At 40.7% G+C, this 23,877-nt stretch overlaps 1 protein-coding gene across 3 annotated transcripts in view; it reads left to right on the top strand.

Moving 5' to 3' along the window:
• Positions 1-23,579, top strand: part of LYPD6B (LY6/PLAUR domain containing 6B) — a 162,794-nt gene extending 139,215 nt beyond the window's left edge. For all 3 annotated transcript variants that reach the window (XM_081814468.1, XM_081814466.1, XM_081814467.1), the window contains 4 exons: positions 14,426-14,578; positions 17,064-17,162; positions 20,770-20,900; positions 22,839-23,579. In XM_081814468.1, coding sequence (XP_081670594.1) covers positions 14,464-14,578; positions 17,064-17,162; positions 20,770-20,900; positions 22,839-23,018 — 525 coding nt within the window. In that variant the 5' untranslated portion in view covers positions 14,426-14,463 and the 3' untranslated portion in view covers positions 23,019-23,579. The remainder of the gene's footprint in view (positions 1-14,425; positions 14,579-17,063; positions 17,163-20,769; positions 20,901-22,838) is intronic.
• Positions 23,580-23,877: the final 298 nt, after the last annotated feature.

The raw sequence follows: 23,877 nt of genomic DNA, 5'->3' as shown, positions 1-23,877 counted from the left end.
TCTCTTTTAGGTGCTTTCAGCGAAGGGAGTCTTTGGGGCCACTAACAAGAAAGTACTAGAATAGAGAAGACTCCCTTTCTTGGCCTCTTTGACCTTTGTTGTTATATGCCACTGTTTTAAAATCTACATTCAAGGTGTGCTTTATTTTAAGTACAAGGTAAAAGGGACTATTTTAGGCATTATCACAGAACACTCTCTCTGCCAATAAGGAGTTTTATGGTCAGGAAATTGGTACAGAATATGGATGAGATCTCAATGTACATTTCGAGCTGAACTTTTTCCCACCCTCTTTCAGTTGTCCTTGAGTGAGGGTAGCAGGGAATGGAAGAGGAAGGAAGAGGAAAGAAAATTAAGAACAGTGGATATGAGTAACCTTGGAAGGTGAAGGAAAGGGTTTTTGTTTTTTTTTTTTGCAAATGAGGCTACCAAAAACATTATCCCAATAGGAAGGTTGGGGACTGCAGAAGATGAGAAGTAAACAGAAGCCTACCCAAAGGGGGCAGGTCAAGAAAATTTCTTCAGGGCGCCTGGGTGGCTCAGTTGGTTGGGCGACTGCCTTCGGCTCAGGTCATGATCCTGGAGTCCTGGGATCGAGTCCCGCGTCGGGCTCCCTGCTCGGCGGGGGGTCTGCTTCTCCCTCTGACCCTCTTCCCTCTCGTGCTCTCTGTCTCTCATTCTCTCTCTCAAATAAATAAATAAATAAATAAATCTTAAAAGAAAAAAAAGAAAATTTCTTCAGTGAGAAGCCTATTATGTAAAAATTAATGGTGTTTCTCAAAATGTAAGCTCTTAGGAAGGAGACTATAGGGCAAATCACCACTGTATTAATATGGGATTCCAGTTTACAGTGGATTTATTATATTTAAATAAACTTACATGTCTGTGCAGATATTTGTAGGTATTAATGTAATGTAATAAGAGGGTACAACCTGAATATATTAAAGCTTCAGGGGGCTTCAGTGGGCTTCGGTACTGTGTCCATAACAGTATGTGTTCTGTTTTCTCAGCTCTTTTATTGAAGTTCAAGAATTTGCCTATCTCTTTACTTATTTAATGATATTCTTCAGTGACAGTAGGACCAGATAAAGCTGAATGTTGGTGAGTTTGTGATATTTGCATGAGATTATAGCATTCTTCGGCTAGATTTATCTTCTACATAATATTCTCATTTTCTTTCTACAGCCTTCATTCTTACCTTGATTAGTTTATAGAATAAATTCAATTGTTGCTTTACTATAAGCCAATAGTAATACTTGCTCTTACCCTTTCCTAGTAAAGGGGTAGTGTTTATTTGCTACAGTTGTTCCTATAGTAAGTATAATAAGTCTGCTATAACAATAAGCCATGATGCTTTGGTCCAAAATGACTCCTGGTATTTTAGAACTAGATTCAAGGCTCAGTCAGGGTCCTGGCAGGGACGTGGAAGGCAGATGGCATATTCAAGGGCATATTCAGATGGGTGTAATTTGAGAGAATTAATAGGGGACTGTTTATAATGGCATGGCTAGGTTTAGGGAAATCAGCAAGAGATGGTACCAGACTCCAGAGTTAGCAACAAAGAAGAGTTTATTCTCTAGGCTTAGAGGACAGGGAGAGAGAATGGATCTCACAACCCAGGAGAAGGTGGCTGTGGAGTCCACTACTAGACCGGAGCTGAGGGGTGTGATAACAACCAGGCAGGGAGTGAATCAAGGGAATATGTACCCCAGTCTCAGTTTCTTCCCATCCTCCAACCTGCCAGTTTCTGCCATTAGCCAAACTAAATTGGAAGCCTGTGGAAAAAAAGAACTGTGTGAGGGGTCTTTATGACTTGGCTTCGAAGGACACAGAGCAGGGTAGAGAGGGATAGAGGGTGGGTCTGGACGGGCAAAAGGTGAAAGCCCAGAGGGCTCATTTCCCTTCCGTCCTGCGAGGATAGCTTGGGAAGATGGTGTGGTCGTAGCATTTTTTGAGCTTGACCTAGTGTGTGCTGAACAATACGTGAATACACTAGGTCATAGTTGAGGAGACCTTCAGTTGCTGAAAAAAGAGTTCTCACAATCTCCACGGAGTTAGCCTAAAATCGACACAAACAATTGAAATGGAAATTCTACTGGTAGAGATGATGAGAAAGTTTGTTTTTTTCCCCCAGTTTATTTTTATTGGTAATGCCTGCAATTGTGTGAGACCTTTAGAAATTCTCAGCTCCTGTACAAGCAAGGACTAGAACTTGCTGTGCCCAGCCCAGTGCTAAGCAAGGAAGGGTATAGTCTTCTGTCCCCAAACAAACCCCAAGCTTTTTTCAGAGTAGAGCCTGACCGATGGGCTGGAGCAGACACAGTAAGGTTGAATGAATGAGAAATACTGGAACTAGGCCTCTAAAGAGGAGTGGCAAGTACATGTAAGGACCCCTGTGAGAGCACAGAGCTTGTTGCTTTTGAAAACAGACTTTGTAAGAGCAACTGCCTATTATGTAAGTACAGGCTAAGAATATAGATTTATCAGAAAACAGATAAGTGAAAATGCTAAACTTAGGCTTATTGTTCCCACAAATATTCTAGAGTAGTTTTCCTAAAATTGGTTTTCAGAGGAATTTTACATCCTTCTCTCACATATGCTCAATCATAGGATTTGAAAGCTGAAAAAATATTACTGAATTTCAGTCCTAATCGAGTAGGTGTTGCATGATCTTAATGATATTTGCCAGCATGTAATCCGTAGAGGAACCAACCATAAATCTCTACATTTAGCTTCCTAATTGATAATTTGATAACAATGGCAATGGGTAGGGACTTTTTTATTCTCCAGTTTTCGTGACTTTCTGCAAAACAGATATTTGATATCTCTATTTTACTTATAGGGAAACTGAATCTCAGAGAAATAGAGGGATTGGCTAGAGATAGTAGATCCAACAAGTGATGGGTCAGAACTCACACCCAGGCCAGGCTGCCCACAAAGGCCATTTTTCCACCGTTATACTAGGCAGTATTTACACTTGGCTTTACCCTTGTGCGATCATGAACTGTTGCTTAAATGCAGTTTTTCATGTTGCAATTAAAACACTATTTAATGCACATAATTTTTCAGTTTCCTCTGGGAATATGAAATTATGCACATATATATCTTTATATATGTACATTTCCTTCTGCTCCAAGCAGTAATAGTGACAATTTATAGAGCAAGTGGCATGCTGTAACTTTGTTATATACGCAGAATGCAGAAATTTTTTATTAGGATTGCTTTTATAAGCTTGTCAGCTTCCAGAGAGTTCTTTGAATAATCTGTCCTGGATTTTGTGACTGTGCAAAAGTCAGCACGATAGTCTTTTGCCATAGCTTGCAGTTTATTGTTGTTTTTTAAAATGCCCTCCTGTTTTCAGAGTGATATCCACGAACACGTTCTTTACTTTTGTGATATATTTTTAGCTGTAGAATCAAGAATGAAGTTGAGCTAGTGGGGCTCTCTAAACCACGGTCAGTGACAAAACCCTAGCGCAGAAGAAAGATGACAGGCCAAATACATAGTAACAGTTCTGCATTCTAAACCTCTCCCAACTGAAAGATGACAGTTGACATGATTGGTAATACAGTTCTTCATACAGAGTTCTAGGGACACTTTTACAGCCGGGCACATAGTTAGCACTTAAACAATGAAGTCATTCGGTAAAATGCATCTCTGTATGTGTACACGCTCATACATACATGCACGTATGTGGGTGTGCATATACGCATGCACACATATCCGAATGACTTGATTGCCTAAGATTTCTGCTTTGGTACAGACATTCTCTCATGTTAGAATAGATACAGAGAGATTCAAATGAGAAACACATCTCTATGCACACTTTATTTTTATGGTCCCTTTTCTATGTCAGCTGAAACCAAATGAAGTCAGAAGTCCTAGCCGTCATCTATATGCTGACCCTGAAAGCTACATTTTCTCAGTTGAGTTGTGTATGCCACATAACACGAGAATGCATGCTTGGCGAGACATTTCCTCCAACAAATGCAGAATAATGGATTCTTAGCCAGCTGTTGGACATTTCAGTCTAGATTTTTACTATGAGAGCTTTGATTGGTTATTAAAAGAAATGGGTTCAGTAAAGCAAGCAAGGGTATGGAACATAAAAACAGTATCTTCCATGCCCAGCCCATGTTGCCGCTTGGTTTATGTCTACGTGCTTCTGCCGGTGGAATGGCTCATTAACAGCACCACACACCTGTGTGCTGGCAGCTGTCTTGCAGAACTCCCGTCCATCAGTATCTTTCTCTCAAATTTAAAGACCTTCTCTGATGGAAAAGAAAAGAATCTCTCTCATTTGCCTCCCCAACAGCAGAAATATCGCTATAGAATTACCTTTTAATATTATGCTCTTGGCTTTTTTCTTTTTTAAAGAAATTGCCAATTGAAGGATGCATCTGGAGCTCTTTGAAACAAATTTCAGGCATCATCCATATATTGTTTGGTGCTCTCATTCATTGGAGAATTAAGTATCAGGAAGAGTTTCCTTTTATCAAATAATGAGAATATGTCCCCCTTAGCTCCTAAGAAGTACAAAGTGAGGGGCACCTGGGTGGCTCAGTCAGTTAAGCGTCTGCCTTCGGCTCAGGTCATGATCCCAGGGTCCTGGGATCGAGCCCCGCATCGGGCTCCCTGCTCAGCGGGAAGCCTGCTTCTCCCTCTCCCACTCGCCCTGCTTGTGTTCCCTCTCTCGCTGTGTCTCTCTCTGTCAAATAAATGAAATCTTAAAAAAAAAAAAAAAAAGTAGTACAAAGTGAAAGGGTAACGCAGAGTAGATGAACACCAGGCGTGGAAGTTTAGCGGTTAAGACCTTTCCTCTCATCTAATAGGGTTTTTACTCTGTATTTTGAGAGCCTCAATGTATAAGTGATTTGGCATAAGCCTCCTAAAAATCGTTTATGGATACAAACTGGGCAAAAATTATTTCACCTGTGCTGAGGATACTCTCGAATATAATCAGTTAACATCTATGTATTAGGTTCCCACCATTTGTCCAAATAGTTCAATAAAACATGGCAAACCAATCTTGATTCTTTTTAGAAGGAGCACATTTTCCAGTTCCTAATCATCTAAGCTTTTTAATCTTGTTCATGTGGAGTTCTTAACCATCTGCTCCAGGGTCATCAGAGCCTTCTCAAAAAAGATGTAAACTCATGTTTTTGACAAAAATGTAGTAGAAAAGATATTATTTGGGAAGGGTTTTTTTTTTTAGCTTTTTCCTTAAAATTTGAATCACATTTAGAAAGTTGTCTTTAAAATTGATTTGACTATTTTTTCCACCCAAATTGCACACTTATTGCCCTATATTAACTCCTGATTAGATTTAAAGTTCATTTGCATAATAACATTATTTTAATATTAGCACTGTTTTAAACATTTTATCAGGTTGCATGCAGTAGAAAAAACTGTCTTTAGCACTGCAAAATGTGCAGCCTGCTGCTTAGAAATGAGATACTCATTTCTGCGAATTTTTAATCCTATGATTGATGAGATTTTTAAAAAGTTTTTATCCTTCTAAACATTATAGCAGGAATCTGAAATATGGTAATACTGCATTACATTTATGACTTTTTATGGTATAACTGGAACTCTTCATTAATATCTTTCCATAAAAATCATAAAATATTAGAAGTGGAAGGCATCTTGGCATTCACTCATTCCAACTTTTCATTTGGTTGCGAGAAAGATAATTCTTAAACCCCCTTTAGAAATTAGTGCATAGAACTCAATACTGCTTACCGGATTTGGTCCAGCTAGTATGAAATGGATTTGGACAGCTGATCTCTGTTTTCCTGCTAATGATATTTGAGGAAATGGGGAGGAAAAGTAGGGATCTAACATTTCTTCAATGCCATCTAAGTAAAAGCTGCTTTACCTCTGTAATTATACCCAATTCCCACAACAGCTTAAGAAATTTACCTCCATGGCTCTAAGCTTCACTTATCTTATTGACAAATGGGGACAGTATTTCTTAACTCTGTAGTCACCTGGTTAGTAAATGTAGAACCAGAATTTATAGTTCTCATAAGAAATTGAACATGACACAAAGAAATGAAAAGACATTCCATGCTCATGGATTGGAAGAACAAATACTGTTAAAATGTCAATACTACATAACACATTTAATGTAACATACACATATAATGCAACTCCTATAAATTACCAACACCATTTTTCACAGAGCTGGAACAAACAACCCTAAAATTTGTGTGGAACCACAAAAGACCCCAAATAGCCAAAGCAACCTTGAAAAAGAAAAGCAAAACTGGAGGCATCATAATTCCAGGCTTTAAGTTATATTAAAAAGCTGTAGTAATCAAAACGGTATGATACTGGCACAAAAATAGACACATAGATCAATGGAACAGAATAGAAAACCCAGAAATTGAACCCACAACTATATGGTCAATTAATCTTCGACAAAGCTGGGAAGAATATCCAATGGGAAAAAGTCTCTTCAACAAATGGTTTTGGGAAAAGTGGACAGCTATATGCAAAAGAATAAAACTGGACCACTTTTCTTAACCATACACAAAAATAAAGTAAAAATGGATGAAATATCTAAATGTGAAACCTGAAACCATAAAAATCCTGGAAGAAAACAGAGGCAGTAACTTGTTTGACATCAGCCATAGCAACTTCTTTCTACATATGTCTCCTGAGGCAAGGGAAACAAAAGCAGAAATGAACTATCGGGACTTCATCAAGATAAAAAGCTTCTGCACAGTGAAGGAAACAATCAACAAAACTAAAAGGCAACCTATGCCTTGCATATGACATATCAGATAAAGGGTTAGTATCCAAAATATACTATAAATAACTTAAAAGACTCAACACCCCCAAAATGAATAATCCAGTTAAAAAATGGGCCAAAGACATGAATAGACCTTTCTCCAAAGAAGACATCCAGATGGCCAACAGACACATGAAAAGATGCTCAACATTACTCATCATCAAGGAAATACAAATCAAAACCACAATGAGATACCACCTCACACCTGTCAGAATGACTAAAATCCACAACACAGGAAACAACAAGTGTGGGCAAAGATGTGGAGAAAGGGGAGCCCTCTTGTACTTTTGGTGGGAATGCAAACTGGTGCAGCCACTCTGGAAAACAGTAGGGAGGTTCCTCAAAAAGTTAAAAATAGAATTACCCTATGATCCAGCGATTGTACGATTGTACGACTAGGTATTTACCCAAAGGATATAAAGATACTGATTTGAAGGGATACATACACACTGATGTTTATAACAGCATTATCTATAATAGCCAAATTATGGAAACAGCCCAGGTGTCTGTCAACTGATGAATGGATAAAGAGATGTGGTATATATATATATACAATGGAATATTATTCAGCCATAGAAAAGAACGAAATCGGGCGCCTGGGTGGCTCAGTCGTTAAGCGTCTGCCTTTGGCTCAGGTCATGGTCCCAGGGTCCTGGGATCGAGTCCCACATTGGGCTCCCTGCTCAGCGGGAAGCCTGCTTCTCCCTCTCCCACTCCCCCTGCTTCTGTTCCTGCTCTCGCTATCTCTCTCTGTCAAATAAATAAATAAAATCTTTAAAAAAAAAAAAAAAAAGAAATCTTGCCATTTGCAGTGATGTGGATGGAGCTAAGTGAAATAAGTCAGAGAAAGACAGATACCATATGATTTCACTCATATGTGGAGTTTAAGAAACAAATGAACAAAGGGGGAAAAGAGAGGCAAACCGAGAAACAGACTCTTAACTATAGAGAACACACTGATGGTTCCCAGAGGGGAGGTGGGTGAGAGGATGGGTTAAATAGGTGATGGGAATTAAGGAGGGCATTTGGTGTGATGAGCACTGGGTGTTGTATGGAAGTGTTGAATCACTAAATTGTACACCTGAAACGTATATTACACTGTATGTTAACTAACTGGAATTTAAATAAAAACTTAAAAAAAATGCTGATCCCATAAAAAAAATGTAGAACCAGAATTTTATTCTGGGTGTCCTTTCTGAATCTAAAGTCTGTTGTTTTTCCTCCTTTTCAAAATGATTGTATTAACCCTTGACAGACACATCTCACATTGAGTTTTTGGCCCCAATAATATATGTGAGTATTGGGATTATGTCTCTTATTTATTATTTTCTAAGTGCTTAGCAGGGTATAAAAGCATTACTTATAGTCCTACTACATTTTAAGATTTGGAGAAGCTGGTAATGAGAGGTTGAATCATGATCCTATTTTTCCCTAGTGAATGTTGTTATCCAAGAAAAAAGTCCATGGAGATTTTGTGTTTTCAGATGAAGATAATAGATTGGGCATAAGGTAAAATTCTCTCCTGTATTTTGCTCCAGGCACACAGAAAGGCTAGATTAAATATCTTTAAAGAAATTCATATATTTTTTTAAAGATTTCATTTATTTATTAGAGCAAACAAGTGGGTGTGGGTGGGGAGGGGGAGAGGGAGAAGCAGGCTCCCCGCTGAGCAAGAAGCCCAACTCTGTTGGGGTTTGATCCCTGGACCCTGGAATCATGACCTGAGCCGAAGGCAGACGACTTAACTGACTGAGCCACCCAGGTGCCCCAAGAAACTCATATTTAAACTTAGGGGGAGGAAAGAACTTTTCATGTACCAGAAATAGAATGCTGATTAGAGAAGGTAGAAGCTGTCATCTTAGGAGTGGGGCTCTCGATGGCCAGGCAAGGTTAGCGGTTGAGACCTCAGCCCCCCTGCAAAGAAGGGAACTAGCACAGTCTGGTGTGAGTCCCATGAACACTGTTCTTGAATTTAATGGGAACCAGAGGATCTCCATTGGCCAACCTGGCCTAACAGCCAGAAGCAAGTAACATAACCCTTGTTGCGGAAGGTAAAGTTTTCTGGCACATTTCTCCTTTTGAGAGGAGTGTTTTCATCGAGTCCATTCTTTCTGAGTAAAATTTCAGCACTCATTTTGAATTTCCACTTTGCCTTCTATACTTTTTTTGCAAGAGAAGCCAGGCCTATTAAAGTTTGTCATTAAAGTGTCTTACTGCGGGATATGTGTTGCTTTCAGGAAGGTGTGAATGTGAGTGTTGATGGGCACGTTGGACTTAGCAGAGTTGCCTCCTTTAAATTATCCATTTCATTTGTTTTATTGGCAGTTGGAGTTAGCCTTGGCTTGCTGACTCATTTTTAGCAACTGTGCAGGAAGTACCAGTATTTACCACATCTATCTGTTCTCTTCTTTTTCATATCTCCTTGTGAGTCCATTTCTGTATCTTTGGACACTCCACCAGCTCCTTACTGCCCACAATCTGTCTTACTTGCTAAGAGAAGTGTTCCTTATAGGTCACAGATAAGATGTTGGTTCTATTCAAAAAGGTGTTTATTGGGTATTTACCATGCACTGAGCCTAGACCTAGGGAACTTAAAAATAACGTAGGTCATGTCCCTGCCCCAGAAGTGTTTATGATGTCAAGGATGTGCTGCTTCTTGAAGCCCCCATCAGCTTTGCATGTTTTCTGTGGATGCATAAAATGCCACAAAAAGGATTTGATGATGATTATTACTCAGACCTGGGACATAGTCATGCTTCTGGACCAAGTGCCATGTAGGTCCTTTACTCTGGGCAGTAATAGGCCAAAGTCTCAAATGGGTTTTGTAAATTTGTAAATCTGGCTACCTGCCATTCCCTGGAAGGCCTAAGCATTGCCCATCCTTGTGGTATCCCTTACAAATGTGCCTTGCAGAAAGCACTCCTATCTTTTGTCAAAGGAGCACACTGCCTTCTGGAGCAAGAACTATACTTTCCAAAGAGAAGATCATAAAACAAATGGAAGGCCAGCACCTCAGGTGAAGGGTTTCTGACCAGGCCTACCAGCTGGGAAAAAAGTATAAAAATAATGTACTCTGTCTGGGGAGGAATGTTTTTGAGCTACCCTTGAATTTGAGAAGTGTATACCACATACCTAATGTATGTATGGAATTTTCTTAGTGTCAAATATAAAAACGTCTAAGTCAAAGGAAACCAAATCATAACAGCTGTATCCTGAAACAGCAAGCAGCCATTCTTAACTATCATTTGGGTCTCAGATTCCTTTGAGATACTCAGCCCAGGGGGAAAATACGTATAGACACAAAATTTTGCAAATAACCCTAAGAAGCTCACAGGTCACCCCTACCCCCTATGAAGAACTCTGCTCTATGTGATGGTCCTGGAGAGAGTAATAGAATGAAGGTTTTTTTTTCCTTCTGGAGCAAAATATAAGCTCTACTGTAACCTTGTTCTGTAACCGAGACTGCAGGGAAAGCCTACTCAGCAAAGTCTCAGCAGACGATTTTTAGTTCAGAGACTCCGTGAAATGATTCTAAATGTAAAACAACTTTCAGATACTATAGTTAGTCATTTGCTTTTTCATTATCCTAATGTCTTTTGGCTGTGAAAGATAAAACAGTCATGTTAACACAAACCTATCCGTGGCAGAATAGATAGAGATAGATCTGGGTACTTAGGGGAAAAGCAGGATAGGGGAATAGATTATAAAGCCAGCTCTGGAAAATAAGAGACATTTTTATTTAGTGTTTTCCTGATTGGACAGGTGAAACCTTTGCAGTTCTGGAGAATTTTGATAGAATAGGCTATGCTGTTTTAGTTAAAAACAAAATGAAAAGACACTAGTCCATATGGAGACAATATTCCTCCGGTTTGTTTTTCACTACCGTTCAAGGGTAGCAGGCTAGAACAAGCTATGTGGGAATGTTTTGAGGGGATGCTCTGTTCCAGGCAGCATGCTAGGATCTTTACGCATGGTCTCTGAACCTCTCTTGTACAACGGTAATGAGGCCACCTTCCCTACCGTGCTGTTTTGAAGAATGGAGAAACCAAAATACAAATCTAATCCTTGGGTGTGTTGTTCATTCGGTTGTTTTAAGTCATCTACCATCCACTTACTCTTATTCAGAGAAGCCTTTGTGATTCCCAGATAGGTGAATTCTAAATTCCTCTATATTTTCTATCATTGGCATCCGTTTATTCCGGGAGTTAGAAATAAAGCTAAGGATTTGGGACCTATCACTCTGCAGAGACAAAGCATTTTTTCAAAATTAGATAAATCTAAAACCAAACAATTCCTTGTTTTTTGTTAGATCCCAAATCCTTGCCATGGCCTGTGATTGCCTCTATGATCTGGGCCCACCACCTCTGACTTTGTCTACTCTCCCCCTCCTGGGAACGCGCCAGTCACACTGGCTACTTCCTGAGTTCCCCAACAAGGCACACTCCTTCCTGTCTTGGGATCGTGGTGTCTTTTCCCTTGATTCTTTGCTTGGATGCTTTCGCTCATCCTGGGCCCACCATATATGTAAAGTAGTTCCTCCTATTCACCAACACATCTCTTTATTGTACTTATCTCAGAATTAGAATTATCTGAAATTATGTTTTTCCCATCTTCATTGCCTATCTTCTCCTTCTAAAATGCAGACGTCATGAGAGCAAAGACCTCGTTGGCGATCCAATAATAACAAGGTCTCTCTATGTACTACATGTCAATAATGCCACGTTGGATGAAGAAATGGGATTCTGTCTTGCATAGAGATTACACGAGGCAAACCAGGGGTTCTGGCTTATGATTCCTATTTGGAGATTTGTTCATCACAGCGAATGTTTACCCAGTGAGGAATAGAAAATGGTGAACATAACTCAGTAGATAGTTCAAGTGCTTCACATGTTTTAACTAATTTAATTCCTACAACCCTATGAGGTAAGTGTTGTTATTATTATTACTTCCATTTCATAGATGCAAAAGTTGTGGTGTGGGGAGGTTAAGGAACTTGCACGAGGCTCCACAGAGAGTACGTTTGGAAGGAGGTATTTGAGCCAATGCTCTTTAGGCCCTAGATAGAAAGGGCTCATGTGCCCAGCACTGAGTTGAGTGCTTCATATACATGATGTAATTTAGTCCGTGCTTTGACACCCTGGGGTAGGGACTGTTGTTGTGCCTCTTCTACAGATGGGTAAGTTGAGGCTTGGGAAGTTTAAGCAACTTGTCTCAAGTCCCATCTTTGCTTAGTGATGGAAAAGGGACTGAATGTAGACAGTATGACTCGGAAAGCTATAATCGTAGGCATCTCCATTATACAGGAATGTGGATTGCTATTGGAGCACTGTGAATGTGAGGTTTTTGGAAGAGGGATTAGTCTCCCCTACTCAAAGATTCCCCACTGGTGTAAAGCCGGGTCTTCATTCCTGGGATCCAGATTCACAATGAATATGGAACAGTCCAACTCAGAGAAATGAGTAAGAGAGGCAGAACTTGTACCAGTATAATGACTTGTCTGTAAGGAATAATACAGTTAGCTGTAAGAAATGGGCATTTTCTTCAGAAAGAGCATAAAAATAGGGTTTAGAAATCTGATAACTCTGAAAGGTCATTTTTGGTTTCTAAAATGAACCAGGACAGAAATATATATATATAATGTGTGTGTGTATAATCTCATATAAAATATATACATATAAAATATAGAAACCGTAGGTCTCATTCTGTCCTGAGCTGCAATGCAGTGTATAAAGTTTCGCACTATTGATTTTTGAAACTTACCAGGTTTTCCTTTACGCTGAATACTTCCTTAGAGACTCCGTTCTCAGTGGCAGCAGCCATCTGTAGGGATGGGGATGCTGTGGCTGTATTTTGTCTGCTCTCCAGTTCCATCTCCAGAGATAGGCATTATTAGCCACACACGCAAAACCAATCTACTCACAACACAGGAGGGGGAGGTAAAATCCCTAGATTCCGTGCGTTATTACCCTGGCTTCAAACAAAATATCCATATGAAGGATTATGCTCATATGTGCAGAGATCAGACTTTTCTTCTTTGAAAAATTCCCTAAACCTACTGAGACCAGCTGATTCAGCAAGAAGAAAATGAGTTCAGGCAATATTATTGAACGCTAAGATTCTAGCATTTTCACAGACTCGGATTACAAGTGCTGTTACCTACACAATCCTAAGTGAGTCTACATGAGCCTGTATTTGAGGCTTACAATTACCCCAGTGTGTGGGCAGAATGGGTGTTATTAAGCCACTTTGCAGATGAGGAAATTGAGGTTAATAGAGCTTAAAGAGCTTGCCCAAGGTCAAGCAGCTAATAAATAGCAGAGCCAATACCTGAACCACAGTCTTTGGACTCCAAGTTACATCCTTTTCTGCTGCCCACACCTCTCCCTTGCCAAAGAGAACCTGTTTATGGTGACAATATAGGTTCTTAGCATCTCTCCTAAAGATTTTCTTACTACCAGGTTGCTTCTAGAGGGTAGGACCTATGGGGACTTAAGATGAACTATCTTACTCAGTGCTCTGTGGACATCTCTTTCATTGGGTACCAAACCTGCCTACTTTAAGTCTTTGAAAGCTGTGAGTAGTATTTGTGGGCTAGGACTAACATTATGTGGTTTTCAGCTTTTCAGAGAACTTTTATTCGATTTCCTCTAGAACCTCCTGGCAGCTTCTTGCACGGGGTATGAGAGACACAGGTGGGGATGGCATTCTTACAGTGACTCCATTCTCTTTTCCATGTCTCTGTGCTCTGGGATCCTGATGAGACTCTCTTTCTCAAATTCATTATTCTTTCATGCACCATGCTTCTCACTGCTCCAACTCTCATGGTTTCTTCCAGGTTTTGAACACTTTGTTACCTGGACCTCTGAAACAAATAATACATTATATGTTAAAAAAAAGTAAAAAAGAAGAAGATAGCAGGAAGGGAAAAATGAAGGGGGGGGGAAATCGGAGGGGGAGACGAACCATGAGAGACGATGGACTCAGAAACAAACTGAGGGTTCTAGAGGGGAGGGGTGGGGGGATGGGTTAGCCTGGTGATGGGTATTAAAGAGGGCACGTACTGAATGGAGCACTGGGTGTTATACGCAAACAATGAATCATGGAACACTTCATCAAAAACTAATGATGTAATGTATAGTGACTAACATAACATAATAAAATTAAAAAAAAAATGAGAAAAAAAAAAACGTTGCAGAATTTCTCAAACCCGAGTGTTTACTCAGGGAATGGCATTGACAGAAAGGTGGCTTGGTAACTTCAGGTGGCCATGGCTCTGAACCCTAGTCGTTAAGAGATTGGGTGATTCAGCACAAAGCACCCCAGCCAGCCTCAGGCAGTGAGGGAATGGGGTGCAGCCATGCCCACGCTGCTTGCTTGCTCTTCCTGAGCCTGGAAGGCCTTGGGGTGTCCTACTTCAGGTGGGCTGGCTAGTGCCGAGGCCTGACCAGTAGAAGGCAGTCATCGCTTAACTTTCCCCTGGGTGGGAAGAACGCCATTTACTCACAGGTATGGGCCCTGCAAGTAGATGGTGGAATGTATTTGAATAACCAGGCTTTCCAAAGGGAAGCAAAACATACTCCTGCTGATACACAAAATGCAAATAAATGCAACCAGTCTCTGTCTTCATTGTAGATATGTGAGTTTTGGATTTTCCCACAACCAAGGTCAGAATGCTGCCCCTCCGTCATGCTCTGGCCGTAGCTGTTGTCCAGATCTTTATCTTGTCAGAAAACTGGGCATTGGCCAAGAATATCAACTTCTACAACGTGAGGCCTCCTCTGGACCGTAAGTACTGGTCTGAGTCATAGTTCACGACTGTGGGGTCAGGGTGACTATTCAAAGTCCCTCTTTTCACCTATCCTAACTTTGCCTGCTCTGGAACATTTGGGTTATACCTAGAATAAACCAGGAAGTCTTCACTGCTTCCCTGGGGAGGGGTAATTCATGGTGACAGAAGTTTGCTCCATTTCTTTGAAATGGCTTGGTTTTCTGTTGAAGTCTCAAAGGGGTTCTTGTTTAAAATAATCTCTTGAACACTGTTCCTACAAATAGCTTAGCAGAGAAAATTCAGTGTTCTTTGTTGATCCCTTTGTTGGAGAAGGATATTGGCTGTAGGAAGTTTCTCCATAAATGATACATTCTTTCAAATGGTCATTAACAATTTTGGAACAGATTAGTTTGAAATTTGGAGGGAAATAACTACTTGGATTTTCATTAATATGCACAGTCACCATTAGAAAGAAAACTTCCCCACTAATTATTTTTAAAAAGCAATTATCAGTGAATATCATCTATAGGATAAAATAAATATATGTTTTAAAAAGATTTTATTTATTTTAGAGTGAGAGCGTGCAAACAGGGAGGGGCAGAAGGAGAGGGAGAGAGAATCTCAAGCAGACTCTGCACCTTATATACATATATGTGTATATATGTGCTTGTATACGTATATCCTCTCTCTTCCTTTCTCTTCAGACAAGTAAAACTTCCCTCATATACTTTATTAGAGAAAGGTTGTTATAGATAACAATTGTTTGGTAGAAATACCAAAGTCTGTGATTCCCACACCTGGAAGAGTAACAGAATCATGATATAAGACTTGAAACTACGTATTCCTTGGTCCCTTCTGCAGAGATTCAATAGTCAGAAGGGTGGGATGCCGATTATTTTTTTCTTTTCTTTTTCTCCCCGACCCCCTCTTCTTTTTAAAAAAGCTTTCCTGATACTATTGGTGCACAGCCAGGTTTAGGAACCACTGTATTTATACTACTTTTTTTTTTTTTTTAGTTTTATTTATTTATTTTAGAGAAAGAGAGTGCACACATGCGAGCAGGGAGAGGGGCAGAGAGAGGCAGAAGGAGAGAATCTCAAGCCAACTCCCCACTGAGCGTGGAACCTGATGTAGGGCTCGATCCCGTGACCCTGAGAATATGATCTGAGCCGAAATGAAGAGTCAGACACCTAACCGATTGAGCCACACAGATGCCCCTGTACTATTTCTAAATGAAGCCTCTATCGTTACTCTTCTTTACGTTGTGCTTTTTTATTATTTAGGACATTGTATGTGCATGTGCATACATATATATATATATCACACACACACATACACATGTGTACCACACACACCTTGAACTATCATTTATTACGCATTTCTAAATTGGTAATGATTATATACTAATAGCTTAATGACATGGCACACAGTTTTCATAAAATCTAAATTACACATTTTCAAATTTTTAAGACTAATACAATTTTATGATGAGAAAAAAACATCATTTAAAAAAATGAAAAAAAAAAAGATATATTTGACCAACATGTTGTCAGGTTACTAGGATGGTTTGGGGTTCTCCTTGATCTTTATCTGTTTTATTCTCCAGAAATGGAAGAATTGAAAGTTTTACACAAGGCTTTATATCATGGCTTATAAAGAAATGTCAAATTTATTATACTTTCGACTTCTTGCCCATTAAAACTACAAGATACAAGGTAGAAAAAAAAAACAAACCGTGAAGACAAAAAGGACATTCTCGTTGCTTTCAATCCAAATTGCCAGCAGTCATAATTCCTGCTTTCTGTAACACTCTCGCCTGAGCATAAGAGCCTGAGAATTACTACCTGAGAATGTTACATTCCCGATTGAGGTTTAATGTTGGGATAATTGACATATATCAAGTGAGATTGCTGTAATGGAAGTGCATGTGGATGGAGACTAGCCTGATTTGATGGACCAGGGACTCTACTAGATATTTTTATTGCAACCTCCTGTTTAATCTTCATGATTTCTCTGCATGTCATGGGGATCCACATTGTTAGTATTACTGTAAATATTATTATTTCTTGGAAACTAAAAATCACACAACTACTTAGTGGGAAGAGCAGAATTCAAGCTCATGTTGACCTGACTCTAGTTCTTCTCAGGGGCCACACTATACCAAATAATTGGTTCTGATACTATCCCCACCCTTGCCCGTTCTCTCAACTCCCACTTATTCCCCAGTTATAAATTGTAATGGAACAATATTTCAAAGTGGCTTGTGGAATCATTTTCATTACTCCCTAGTAGATAAGTAGACAAACTATTTAAAGAAAAGGGAATAAAGAACATGCCCCAAGTCTGGCAGTTCCGTCCAGCCCCCTAGCAACAACAATTCTCAGGATGATGGCGTGTACGTTTTGTTTGATCTAACAAAAGTTGCTAATTTTGTGCCATCTTTGATGTTTGAAAGTTTGTCCTTTGTAATCTTTCTGTTTCACTGTGCATTTTTCTTTAAAGCTACGCCATTTCCAAACAGCTTCAAGTGTTTTACCTGTGAAAATGCAGGAGATAATTATAACTGCAATCGATGGGCAGAAGACAAATGGTGTCCACAAAGTAAGTGTGCTGAGTTTGGAAGACGCTCTTGTGATCATACCTCATTTAGGTCTCTCTTAACTGACCCTGAGCAGACATGTTTTATATAATGGGATTAGCGTATCAACAGGCTGATGATGTTCTGTATAAATCAAATTTTTTTAGGAGACTATGCAGATATTAGACTATTCTGAGAGTATTTGGAAACTGGTGGCATATCCTCAGTTTGTCGATGTGTGTGCCTCCAAGGATAATTTCTTAAATAATAATTATCAGGCAGAACAGATAGACCACAATATTGTCTAAGGCATCCTAAGAATTTCAGAAATGCTTGATGATACCTCTAGAAAAGTCACACATACTGGCTAACGCAAAGAAAGGTTTTTATACTCTTGAGATACATTGATGCTTTGGTGACTCATTCATTCATTTGACAAACATTTGAATATCTTTTTTGTTTGCTTAGTTCACTGACACATCTCTAGTACCTAATCTAGTTGCCTGGCCCATACTAAGCACTCAGTAAATATTTGTTGATAGAATGAATGCATACCTTTGATTAGGTGGTCAGGGAAGTCTCTGAGGAACTAAGACCTTACTGACCAAAATAAGGCAGCCATGTGGAGATATGTAGAAAGAACATGCCGGGAAGAGGGAACAGCAAATGTAAAGTCTGTAGGAGACAAGATTTGGCCTCTTCAATCAACAGGAAGAAGACTGGCCAGTGAGGCTTCGTAGCAGATAGAGAAAGAGTCTCATGGAAATAAGGACTGGGGCACACAGGATCTTCTTTTTCTGGTAGAATTTGGATTTCATTATAAATGTGATGGGAAGGCGGTAGGGGGTTATACGCTAGGGGAGCACAGGATTCTAGTTGTGTTCTAAAATACTGCTCTGCTGCTCTGTGGAGCATGGGTGGCTGGGGATGAGTAGAAGGGGACACCAGGTGGGGTCTTTCATTGTCTTCAGGCAAGAGAAGATGGCAACTGGGACTAGGGTGGTAAGAATCGAGGGACAAGAAGTTCAATGATTTAATATATACAAACTTGGCGGTAAGGCAGACGATGTGCTGATGGGGGATTTGGAACTGGAAAGCTCTACTTAGAGCTATAAGAAGATCAGGCTATTCAGATTTTAGGAGGTACTGGGTTTTTTTTTTTTTCGGTTTTCAAACCTGAAAGGCTAAGAGAAGCCAACAAACCAACCATCTCTTCCAGAGTTAAAGATTACCAGTTTTGGTCTACTATTACCTTGACTCTTTTGGAAATGTCTGTATCATGTTCTATAAAGCAGTGAAATACCCTTACTTCTTCCAGAGAAAGCCAGTGTGTGACACCAATAAATAGTCCACACGGCAGACCTCTATGGGGCCTGAGAATCTGATGCTATAAATTAGCACAAATGGTTTGACATCTACTTGGCAGTATTTGTCATGATTTCTTTTCAAAAGTAATTGTTATAATTTTTCTTGAGGTTCTTTTACATTTCTGTAGAGTGACCCTAAATTGGGTATGTGCTTCTGAGTACATGTACGTATGTTATGCATTTGGAGATGTGTTTCTACATTTTGCACAGAAATATATCTTCATTATTTCATAGTTTTCAAGGTTGGCCAATGCTTTCTTTATTACCTTACTTCAGAAGGGTGGGTATCATTCTTTCCCTATTTGCTTTAAATTCCTCTGAAACATTCGGTGCTGAGAATTAAGACAGTAGTCAATTGGGGCATTGATGTCCAACTTCTTGTGTTTTATCTTCACGGACTGTATTATTTTGAATTATATCAAAACACTGTTCCCACTAGGTCTGTGCATAACACTTCAAATTGTCATTTATTAAGCAAAGCCATTTTTAATGGGAATGCGCATGGATATTTGGGGTTTTAGAATTTCATCTCTGTTGAAACAGGTGAACAAAAGAGGAATGCTGCAGCTTTCTACCACCAAGAAAAGGTCAGAGATGGGAGAGGTGAAGCCCGTGGGCTCTTCCAGGTCCCCCCTGCACACCTGACTCTTTAAGAGCTCGCCATGGAATAACCCCCTCATTCCAGTGTGCATGATGGAACATTCTTGACTGTACTCAGTCAAGCCCCAAAGATACTAACCATCTGGAATTCTAACCGAGGGTGTAATTTTGTACAATTTGCCATTATTTAGGAGAGTGATAGTCAACCATTTCTTGGGGTGAACAGGCCCACAGCTCTTGTTCTTTGTCATCCCAGGTTTCCTTTCCCCTTCGAGTTTTCCTCCTGTGGTCTGTCAGGGTTGTTAAGAGCGGTTCTCTGTGTAACAGGATATGACAAGAATGACATGTCTTGTTTTATTTACCCTGGCTTCTGTTCTGACTTTCCAGGGCTGCTTTAGCATGGGTGACATTTTATAGGAACACACACAGCTACCAGTTTTCAGCTCTCCTTTGTTTGAAGTCTAAGTTGAAATGCCTTTCTAAAACATTATAGTCGTTCCTTTTCCTTCCGAATGTGGAAGTCAACTACTTGTGTCGAGTGCCCTACCCCATCATGTGATTTAATACTAAGTATGCCGAGAGGCAGAATAGTGTTCTGGTGAAGAGTACAAGCCCTAGAAAACTGCCCAGGTTAGAATCCTACCTTCCACCACCTTCTACCTAATGTAACCATGGGCAAGACACTGTGCCTTTGTTTTTCTTGATCTGTAAAATGATATTAATAAGACTTGTCTTAAGGCTTATTGTAAGGATTGACTGTGTGAATACATGCTAGATTGCCTAGCTGGTGGTATCCCCTCAGTATGTGTTAATATTATTTGAAGTTTACAACAACCGTATCAAAATGTCAGCATACTTGTCAACATCATCTTATTCAAAAGTAAGTGAGCTTGAAGGACCTAATGGGGCTCACTTGTAACTGAGGCAGTTCTGTGAAGCCAAGGGTTCTCCGTATTAAACAAGTTTTCCCCCCATTTTATGGCATTGCTGCTCTAGTCCATTCTCAGTAAACTAAGGAGCATTGCACTGGCCTGAGATCACTATAGAGAGAGGCAAAACTAAAGCAGAAGTTCCTTGGATATTGAATGAAATCACTTTCTTTAAAAGTAGTAAAACGTGAGTGCTTAAAACCATACAGACAGTTGTAGAAATGAGCGAGCTGTGTGGCAGGGAAGGGACAGAGATTTAGAGTTAAGAAAGGGGAGAAAAATGGGAATACTCAGGAAAAGTCAAACACTCTGGGAGGATTAGAGCGTGGGTAAGAACTGGGTGCATCAGGAAGGTGGTCTTGATGTATACTTTAAAGCACCTGCTTTTCATTTACCACATGTCTCTTAGTAGACAAAAAACAAATGCTGAATAATACACCAAGAAGTGCTCTAACCCATTACATTTTGCGTCTACACCTTCCATTCCATAGAGTCCTAGAACCCATGCTTCAGAGGGAGAGAGACAGAGATACAGGCACTTTGATATGAAATAGCAGACCCAAGGTCAGCTTTAGAGGGCACCAAAGGATAGGTGTCCACTCCTGCCATTAAACCTCTTGCCTTGAAACCCAAGGATTGTCCTGAATTTTAGTCCTTTCCGAAGTGATTGTTGAGTCTCTCTTTTGCAATGTGAAACGTGTGGTTGCTTTTTTTTTTTTTTCCTTCCTGCCTAGATACACAGTACTGTCTGACAGTTCACCACTTTACCAGTCATGGAAGAAGTACATCCATTACCAAAAAATGTGCCTCCAGAAGTGAATGTCATTTTGTGGGCTGCCACCACAGCCGAGATTCTGACCATACAGTAAGGAGTGTGTGTGTGTAAAGTTTCTCTCCTGGGTTTTTTTTGTAACTGATGGTTACTTATACATTATGGAAGGCAGGAAGGATAAGTCAGATTGTGTACATGTTTACTCTTTGTGGAAACACTCCCTGACAGGGATGCAATGGAGACCACAAAGAAATGGAAGACTCTCTGTCCTTCAAGAAAAAATAACGTTACTAGAAACAAATACTAATTCCCAAACCACACAGCTACACCCTGGACCTCGGACTTTGGGTAGATTGAAGTCTGCTCTGGAAGCCCAAGACCAAACCATCCATGAGAGAATGGCAAACACTACAGAGCCCAGCTCATGTATTTTCTTTATGGCCAGGTATCACAGGGCACACTGGCCAGTGAAGGTGGAAGGTGGAAAGAGGGAAATGGGGACCCCTTTCACTAAGGAGTCCTGGTCTTGCCCCCCACCTCTGCTTAGATGAGGAAGTGAGTCTGAAAGAATCTGTTTAATAGGATGAATTATGGATAGATTTTAGATCACCTGATCTCGATTTTCTCATTCTAAATGAGCAATTTTCCTCTTTTATATGCCTGGAATTCTGAAATGTTTGTAAAAATTACTTGAAAAGTATATGAATTTCATGAGATTTTAGAATTTGATTTAGTTTATGTGTACAGAAAGTGGTTCTGACACCAGTGGCTTTCCGCTCTGGCTCCATAGGAGAGTCACCTGGGGAGCTTTCATAGCTATGTTCATTGTCGGGGGTGGGGTGGGGGGGAACATCCCAGATCAGCTGAAACAGAACTTCAGGGTGGGGTCTTAGGCATCAGCATCTTTCCTTTTTTTTTTTTTTTTTTTAAGATTTTATTTATTTGACAGACAGGGAGAGAGGGAACAGAAGTAGGAGGAGTGGGAGAGGGAGAGAAGCAGGCTTCCCGCGGAGCAGGAGCCCGATGTGGGGCTCGATCCCAGGACCCCGGGATCATGACCTGAGCCGAAGGCAGACGCTTAATGACTGAGCCACCCAGGCATCTTTCCTTTTTTAAAGTTCCCCAAGGAGATTCTCATGTGCAGCCAGGGTTGAAAGCTGCCGATAAAGGTACTTCCGAGTCGCTGCCCTTTTCTTAGCTAGCCAGCCTGGACGCCTCTATGAATGGCTAGCTAGGTTTATCAGGTTGAAGCATTGTTCCAGGTATTTTGACAGGAGATTGCCTCCCCTGAAAAACATCTTGTGCCATGAGGGGACAAGCCTTTTTCAACCACCCAGCAGCCATAATTAGCAAGCCATTCTGCTGTAACAATAGGAATCAGGTGTTAGTATAGACAATAGAGAGTCATTATTATCCCCTAACAAGCAGTACCAAGAAAGAAAATCAATGACCAATCCAAAAGGTTCCTAGCTTTCATTTTTGTTTCAGTGTTTCTCCTTACAAACCTTAGATTTGTTGATTCAATCAAGCAGTCTTATTCAATTTCCCTTCCTCTTCTTTTCCTTGCTTATGCTTGGCTTGCTGCAGATAAATCACTGTTAAATGAAAAGACTCTCAAGATAGTCCTTACTTCCGGGTCAGTGGTGGGGAAAGGTACTCAAGGGGGCCTGAGTGTCTCGTAGACTGGATGAGCTGGTTAACTCTAAAGATTTTTTTAATTTATTTATTCATTTGAGACACAGAGATAGAGAGAGAGAGCATGAGCAGGGGGAGAGGCAGAGGGAGAGGGAGAAGCAGGCTCCCCACCGAGCCAGGAGCCCGATGTGGGGCTCGATCCCAGGACCCCAGGACCACGACCTGAGCCGAAAGCAGACGCTCAACCATCTGAGCCACCCAGGCACCCCGAGTTGGTTAACTAATTCTATCTAATCTCAGTGCTGAAGAAGCTTGATTTTGTGGCTCTTTGCTTCACCCTTCCCTCTCCTTCCCATCACTCACCCTCTTTCCCCTCTCCTCTTGCCTTTGTGACAGGAGTGTAGGTCTTGCTGTGAAGGCATGATCTGTAATGTAGAGTTACCCACCAACCACACGAATGCGGTCTTCGCCGTGATGCACGCGCAGAGAACATCTGGCAGTGGTGCCCCCACGCTCTGCCTACCAGTGCTTGCCTGGGTCTTCGTGCTTCTGCTGATACGAGGCCACTGTTCCTAGGAGAGGCAGAAACCGCCCCATGAAGCACCGGCCACGAACTGTGTGAACACAACGTTTGAGTGAAGACCAGTCTCGCACTTGAAGAGTGCACCTTGGACCCCAAAGCAGAAGCCAGTTGTTTGCTGAGCTAAAACACTCCTGCATCAGGCCACGGAATTGAGGGAAGGGAACATGGCAGGAACTGAGGGGATCGCCAGGCTTCCTGGCCAGAGGGGCTGCATTTTGTCACTTCCGCAGGGAGGAGACTGCCCAGCATCTGCAACGGGTGGGTGGCAGTAAGCCTGTGGTGTTCCTGCCTGCCCAGGCCATTAGCTGAAGGGACTTGTCGACCTCAAGACTCTTTCGGAAGCTGCTGGGTCAGACCCTCACATTTCTGTGTGTGATTAGCTCAGTGTCTCCATGAAATCTCACCCTTCCCCTGTGAGAAAGGAATCTCCCCACCAATGACATAGTCAATGAGAAAGGCCACTAGCTATAGGAAGAAAACTTCCAGTTGAACTAATATGAAACCCATTTGCTCATGTGGGGGGAAATAAAGCTTTTAAATTATACAATGCAGAATGCATGCTTGTATGTGTTTCTTGACTGACCTGGCGACCTCGGATAAAACATTTACCAGTGTCATAAAGGAGGTCACTGAAGTTATGTTTCCATGCACCATGGGTGATATATTCTGGCTTAAATTATAAACTTCCATGCCAAAGTGACCTAGCTTTCCCTTTTTGGAAAGGACACTTCTTGGGATGTTAAATGCGAATTGGTGAATTGAGAAAATCAGGAAGCTTTCCTGATGCAGAAGGATGACACCTCCTCCTATCATGCACCCTTCGCAGTAGCAGCTTAACTTCAAAGAAACTGG

This window comes from Leptonychotes weddellii, chromosome 3 (assembly GCF_054177405.1).
Source record: "Leptonychotes weddellii isolate Sample4059 chromosome 3, ASM5417740v2, whole genome shotgun sequence".
Lineage (NCBI taxonomy): Eukaryota > Metazoa > Chordata > Mammalia > Carnivora > Phocidae > Leptonychotes > Leptonychotes weddellii.
This window is presented reverse-complemented; position numbering and strand designations above follow the sequence as displayed.